Source organism: Cervus canadensis, chromosome X, assembly GCF_019320065.1.
Source record: "Cervus canadensis isolate Bull #8, Minnesota chromosome X, ASM1932006v1, whole genome shotgun sequence".
Lineage (NCBI taxonomy): Eukaryota > Metazoa > Chordata > Mammalia > Artiodactyla > Cervidae > Cervus > Cervus canadensis.
Genome location: NC_057419.1, coordinates 24,681,210 through 24,688,733, shown reverse-complemented (window position 1 = coordinate 24,688,733; position 7,524 = coordinate 24,681,210). Strand labels below are relative to the sequence as shown.

General features: G+C 40.1%; 1 protein-coding gene across 3 annotated transcripts in view; it reads left to right on the top strand.

The window, feature by feature from the left end:
- The first annotated feature begins 460 nt into the window (after positions 1–460).
- The window catches only part of SMPX (small muscle protein X-linked), a 50,222-nt gene continuing 43,158 nt past the window's right edge, over positions 461–7,524 (top strand). For all 3 annotated transcript variants that reach the window (XM_043459149.1, XM_043459151.1, XM_043459150.1), the window contains exons 1-2: positions 461–679; positions 4,296–4,352. In XM_043459149.1, coding sequence (XP_043315084.1) covers positions 4,314–4,352 — 39 coding nt within the window. In that variant the 5' untranslated portion in view covers positions 461–679; positions 4,296–4,313. The remainder of the gene's footprint in view (positions 680–4,295; positions 4,353–7,524) is intronic.

Genomic DNA, 7,524 nt, shown 5'->3' with positions numbered 1-7,524 from the left:
GGAAGCACACAAGTTGGTCAATCTGTGACCATTTTTGACCTACAAAAAGGACGGTGTCTTATAGTTCATTGTAATCAGACTGAGTGCTGATTCTGAAGCAACTTTCTCAGCTCCTTGGTGACCAAGCGAGGACTCAAACACTGCTTGGTGCTTGTGCTGCCTCTTTCCAATTTTTTATTCAATACTCCCGGTCTTCTGGCCTCTGGGTAATAAAGCTAAAGATAGAAACTTTTCCTACTTTTCAAACTTGCCTGTGCCCCCTCAGAATTTGTGAGAAAACGCAGCCAGCATCTTCTGGAAGATGAGGAGGGCAGTAAGATTCCAGAGCCACCTTCCGGCTGACATTTGAGCCCTGCTTTCAGCACGGTCAAGCCTTTTGGAGGCAGTGTATGGCTTGTATCAAACTCTATATTTAGGAAGAACAACTGTGAACTATGACAGGAATTCTCTTTAACACTTATCCTTAAACTGAGTTCCCCTCCAGCCCCGAGCCGGGAGCAGCTCTCAGTACCGGGTGAAGCACAGATCGCTTGAGCTATTTCAGCCACATGAAAAGCATCGGAACCGAGATCACAGCTCAGAGGACACCCGGCGTCCCTTCCACTCTCTGAGGAGACTTGTATCCTTGTACCTGGCTGCCTGGGACTTTCCTCAGGCAGGAAACAAGTACATAAAGCAGGTAAGCAGGAGGACTCACCTTGGGCAACCGGCTTTTCTGAAAGAAATTCCCTGGCTACCTAACTTGAAGTGGCTACTTCTAACTTTGTAGGTTTGTAACTAGAGGGTGTAGTTTCCTTGTAAATTCACTCTCCATTGGTGATGTTGCTGCTTCTGTTTTCTAAATTGTTTGGAGGGTGGGGAGGTTGAAAGAATATTGAACTAAAGTAGTTTTCATTGATAGTGACTTGAAGAAAATTTCCACGGTCCAGCTAAGATGACTCTGACCCTGAATTATGTCATTTTGTCATTCATTATGTCATTATGTCATTTTGATTCTTATGGCCAGGGTTGCAGTCGATCAGCTGCAGACCCGACTCAAGCTGTAAGCCTAGAAATAATCAGGAGAACTGAGGGCAGAGAAAAACTTCGGTTTACCTGAACACAAATCATTGCCAGAGCTGTTAACACATTACAAGTTTAAAATGCTTTTCTCTTCTCCCTAAGTGCCAGGCTTGACCTCAGTGATAAAGTTGTAGCAACTTATAGAACTGTTAATACTCCAGACCCGTCTTTTCGAAAGCCCCCCTTTGATCACAGCGTTCCCCAGACCCAGCAGAGGAGAGGGCAGCAAACTTGTCTCTCTGTGTGGGCACCAGAGGCTGAAAACATGGCACGCGGACTGCCTCTTCCCTCTCGGCACATCTCATGCAGAGTTGAATAAAGAGTTAGTTTGGACAGCTGAACATCTTTCTGCACCCTTCTTGGGAATTATTTTTAGCTGCAGGACAGAAGATAATTCCCTGTGAGACTGAGCTGTAGCCACTTAATTGACCTTTAAAAAGAACAAACAAAGCCCCCTCTCTCCATATATTGACTTATTTTCCTCTGACTCCCTTCTTCTTAAATTAGTGCTATTAATGTTGACAAATGTTTAGAACGTGGAAGAGTCTTATTTAGAAGTCAGATATTAGATGCTGTCCAATCAAATACCAGCAGAGGAATACTGTTCATGACTCAGCGTATAGACCATTAAAGATCCCCACAGACTTGCACAAGTGCCAGGAAAATTCATCCGTGCTAAGCTGGCAAGCATTTCCATGATAATATAGGCTTTGTAAAAGTCCATACACTCTTGGTCAAACTGTCTGTGTTCTCCAACTGAAGCCAGAACTAGGAAACGCAGTAATAGAGGTACTCTAAAGAGTATCTCCTTGGATGCAAAGCTGTGGTCCCGGTGTGAGTGGAGCTGTACATCTAAGGCATAGCTTTCTTTTTGGGGGCCCAGGATGAAGCATGCAGAAACAGAAGGAAGGTGCATTCTACACCCTGCATCCCTAATGCAGGTGAATGCAGGGCCATGAAAGAGCCAGGGAACACTGTCTATTTTTATTCATCAGTGTGCTTTGCCCTGATTTCTCTGAGAATAATGAGGACAGCAGGATGGGCTGCAGAACTGATTTACACGAACATTTTCTAGCCTGTTTGCAAGGAATGAGAGCTGGGATCTGACCAACTTTCTAGAGATATCTCTCTCCCAGACTGACATATATGTTGAGAAGGAATCTGTATGCAAATAAGGTTATACCAAAGCTATATTGGAGACAAGGCCCGAGGAATAAGGCTGAGGGGTCCACAACATACAACGAATCCAGTTTAGCAAAAAACAAAATCAGTCTAATTTAAAAAAAATCCATGCAGTACAAATGCAATCATTCAGTGCCTTATTTTTTCCACATTTCAACTTGCTATTGTAATAACATAAAGAAGTTCCTAATCCCCACATTTCAAATTGACATACATTTTTAAAAGTTCTCAAGTCTTAATAGTTAAACTTTAATTGTACACCTATAGAGAATGCTATAGGATGAGCTATTTAAAGTCCTGTGAGAATTATTGCTTTGCGTGACTTCTAATAGCTTTTGAGGAATAGAAACATTAAATATTAAACTACAAAGCTTTTCTTTTTGAAATTGAGCTTTGTGTCCTAGATCCAAAAATTAAAAATCCTTCATTGACTTTTTTACACTGCAGAAAAGACAGCAATCTATCTGAAACCTATCACAGAGCAAAATGCATTCCTGATTGTTCAACTTGTGATAGCTCTTTAATTTTTTTAACCATATTGAAAATAATTCTACCTAGACCCTTATGCATGGTGGCTATATCTGTATATTACCAAAACATTCAGGTAGAACTTAAAAAAAAACACAAAACATCGTTTTCAGGTATGTGATTCCAAAGACCATATAGTTAGATGTACTATTTACGAGAGTTTAAAAAATTATGTAATGATTTAACTTCATATAATAGAGCCTAACAGTTTGAAGATTTTTTCAGAGTTCTCAGATCTTTTATTTCTAAAGTGTTTGGGGCATCACTATCGCAATTCTTACTCTGTATTAAAACTGTATAGCAGTAAAGAACTAAAGGTCTCCAGCTAAAATCAATGGCAATAAAACAATAAATACTTGCATCATGCTTTATATACTTCACAAGGCATTGTCAGGGCCCTTATGTCATTTTGATTCTTACCACAACCTATGAAGCAGGTAAAATTTAAAGAAGAGGAAATGGGCCTGAAGATGGTGACTGACATAGTCCAGGTGACATTGGACTTGTGGCAAATGCAGACACTGTTGTGTTCAATTACTCACCAGTAACCCACACATTTACACCAGTCAACTGAGGAAACGCTAATTAACCCACTTTACAGTTTTGGGTTTAAAAAGCAGCATGTTTTTAATTCACTGAATTTCAAACTACCACTTCACCGTGTCATATTTAATAGACCAAGCTAAAACAATACATGTAGAGAGCTGGGCTGTTCCCTGCTCCCTGAGCCCCAGTAGCCCACGACCACTAGTCACTGGGCTCAAAGTCAGGTCTTCAACGGAAAGAAAGAAAAGGTCCTTTCAGAAGGAAGCACTGCTATACCTCGGGGATCTGACACCGTCATGTAAGTCCTAAGTGCTTCCGGAGAGTGTTTCATTAAAAGCAAAGAAGACAGAGGTGAAGCTTGCTTGCGAGCTGCTGGGTTTACAGAGTCCAGGCTCTGGACGCACCGAGCAGGGAGATGCGGCCCCCAGGTCTCTGGGTGGAACAGACATGTGCCCAGCGAGCAGACAGCATCGCAGTAATAGGAACAAAGTATGGGCCGTTCCTCCTCGGGTGTTTGACGGAGGGGAGGCGCTCCCCATGGGCTGACTGCACAGCCCTGGCAACAACTCCGTTCAGATCAAAAGTTCAGTTTCAAGCAGAAAGCTTCCGAGGCCCCAGACAAAGGTGTTTTATTCCCACAACCTCTTTGCTTTGCCGTTCTGGGCAGGAGGGCAGGAGGGCAGGAGGGCAGGGAAGGAGATGATAGCGCCTTTCAAGTTTCTGATTGCCTATCAGGAGCATCAGGGGCGAGGCATCTCAGCATTTCTCCTCCTGAATGATTTATCCAGTGCTCTAGTGTTCCCTCTCCCTGAGGCCTGAGGAAGGAGAGTCTCTAAGTAACCAGAAACTGAGACTGAAAGAATATATGGCCAGTGAAAGGGGTGATCGCCCAGTTGAATCATGAGTTAAATTCAAATTTATCACTCCTGAGAATCTGAATGCCACCACCTCTAACAGTTTCTTACTTGTTTTTTTAGGGATAAGACCGCGTCAATATGTCGAAACAGCCAGTTTCCAATGTCAGAGCCATCCAGGTGAGTAGACACATTTATGTGTTCGCATCAGCAACTTCCAGCCTGTTTGCTTAATAAATCAGACTTTCTGTGATCGTTCATCCACCTGATGATCACAGTTCATCCAACTTCAAAGAGAGAAGAAAGACTTGTATAAGGTATAATTCAGGAAGAAAAAAGGCTGGTAATATACAGCTGAGAAGGGAGAAGCTGTTTCTGTGTAAATATGCATAATTGTAAGAGACTCAAAGTTGATGAATGAGAATTAAATGGCCTTCTACAAAAATGTAGTTCATATGTTTTTGATGTTTTTTGATGTGTAAGTTTTTGATATGCTCATTGATAGAAATTTTAAAATTCCATTTTCATTTTTAGATCCAATTGAGTTTGTTGACTCATCTGTTTAGAATACATGGTTCTTGAAAAACGTCCTTTTCTTGTCAAGTGTTCTTCCCAAGGCTTGGGTGTTTATCTTTTAAAGTCTGTATTCTATTATGTCTCCTCATGCCCTCCCAGCAAACAAATTCTTCGGTTGTTTCAACAGACTTAAGTGTTACCTACAATAAGGGGAAGGGGAAGCAGGCATTTTGGAGCACAAACACAATTACAGAGAAAGCTTTTAGTATTTGTTTTGACTCAATACTAAATTTGTTATTTCTCTTAAGAGCTCAGTGTTTAACTCTCAAATGGCTCCCACCCTGAGATGCTGGGCACAATGCTTTATTATAAAATTCCATCTTTTCTTTCCATCAAATTGGAGCTATCTGTACTTTCTCTAATGGAACTTTTAAACTTTCTTTTCCTGGACTTTCATGAATACTGAAGAGCATATGGCAGCTCCTGAATACTTGGGGTCTGATGCACCATCACACATACACCTATTCATAAGCAACTGACTGTATGTTGAAGGGACATGTATGTGGTCAGGTTGTGAGGTGAAGGATCCTAATACATACAGGTGGTGGAAGTGGGTGGAGGGATGTATCTTTACCTATCATGATAATGCATAGCCTTAAGTGGAGGGGGTCCTTAAGTGGCAAGATGTATAATAGCCTAAGAAAATCTGTCATAGGACAAACCACCCAGGAAGGGCCTATCAGCCAGGAATCAACTTTGCATTGCCATGTTTGCCCTCTGGTGTACACCTAATGAGTCTCTGATGTACCTGACACTGGTAGTGGACTTCATTTTGCCTCCCAGGCCTATAGGCATCCTTGAGCCTTTGAACCGTCTGTGTTACCCAGTGTGTATAGCTCTTAGTGGTACAGGCTGTGAAGCCAGAGATTACTGGAGCTTGAATCCTTAATCCATTTCATACTGTTTCCACATCTGTAAAAAAGGAACAGCACTCACCTCCTAGGCTGCACACAGAAGATGCTTAAAACAGTACAGTAAGCCCTCATTAAGGGTCAATCTGTTATTATAATAATCATTCAGGAATGCTCTATGCTCTATGTTAAATTGACAAAAAAATAATAAGATTAATCACTGCATTCTAAGCTCTTGAAGTGCTAAACATAAAACTTCCTTTTTATTTTGTAGAACATAAAAACATAGTCTCTCAGTCTGCCTTTTCTTCTCTTCCTTTTACAGCTGAAAATGTGTTGATTTTTCTTCCTTAGTGCTTCCTGGCCTCCCTCAAATCTACAATGAAAACTCATCAGTATTCTGTCTATTAATTTTGACCTTGATATATTTTTAGGTCTGTAATATTTTTAAAAAACTCCCATTGACTGTTCATAATAGCTGTTGTTATACTGCATTTTTTAAAAAACCCATCTAGGATACATGTATAAGTATGGCTGAGTCCCTTTGCTGTTTACCTGAAGCTATCACAACACTGTTAATCAGCTATACTTCAATACAAAATGTTTTTTGTGTTAAAAAAATAAAAATAAAATTTTAAAAAATCCATCTACTCTGCCAACAAAGGCAATACAGTACTTCCTTATGGATGTGGTAACACCTCTTTCAATGTATTTTATGGCAGACAGAAAGCCTAATTTAATGCCGCTTCAAATGAAATTTTATTTCTTGTGGTTAAATAGGATCTGCACTACCTGATATTCTCCTATCATCTCACATTAACCTAAAGTAGTGTCTATTAAATAAAATATGAAAATGGTTACACAGTACAAAATTCTTTATTGTAGGAACATTATCTAGGGTATGGTCTTGTGCAGAACAAATAGAAACCTCAACTGATGAGGGAGTGCCCTCGTTGTATAAATACTAAAGATCTTAAATATTCTATTCAACACACTCTAGCCACTTCTTTTTACTAGGATCTTATTTCTAATCCAGTTCAGCTGTCATATTCTGGGCTCATGCTTTGTTCCAGTCACCATACTAAGTGTCAGCTATGCAAAGATGAATTGAAACCTGATCCTGGAGTTTGAGGGGCTCATGGTCTCTAGGACTATGTGACTGGGCAACTTATTTCATCCTTTTTTTGTGCCTCAGTTTCCTCATCTGTCAAGTGGGGAATTCATCACATGTGAGCTCATAGGGTTGTTGCGAGGGTTAAATGAATCCATATGTGTAAATGCCTAGGTCAATCCATGGCTTACTGTAACTGCTCAATAAATATTAGACATTATTATCATTCATCATCATTGTAATCATGTGGTTCCCAATGTATGTCTTTTAGAAGAGTTGTTTTATGGGATGTTGTTAATTAAAGAGTTCCATGAAAAAGTGTTTGGAAACACTGCATTAAGCAAAGTTGAATAGGATCCTTACTGTAGGATTTCTCAGAATCCATAACTTGCTAATGACTTCGTAATTTCCAAGAAGGCGGTGACATATGCAATACTTTTTAAACGTACTGGACCTTTGAAATGAGTATCTTGTAGGATAGTATTTTTCAGTGCAAACTTCTAGAAGTAATGGCTAGATCTCTATTTTGTCTGGATTGAGCAAATTGAAGCCACCGTCAACCATACTTCTAGCAGTCAGGCATAGGTAATTGAATTACTGTACCTATGTGCTTTAGACAACATGAAACCAAAAGTTTACAGATCTCTGGCCATTCACTCACTCTGTGTCCTTAGTTGTTTATCCTTCTGTAAAATAAGAACAATCATACTACTGAACAGGATTGTTATAATGAATACACAAAATAATGTACGGCAAGTGCCTGGTTTACAGCACACAAAGTCCTTAAAAGACGGCTCTTCTAATTATCCAAGTA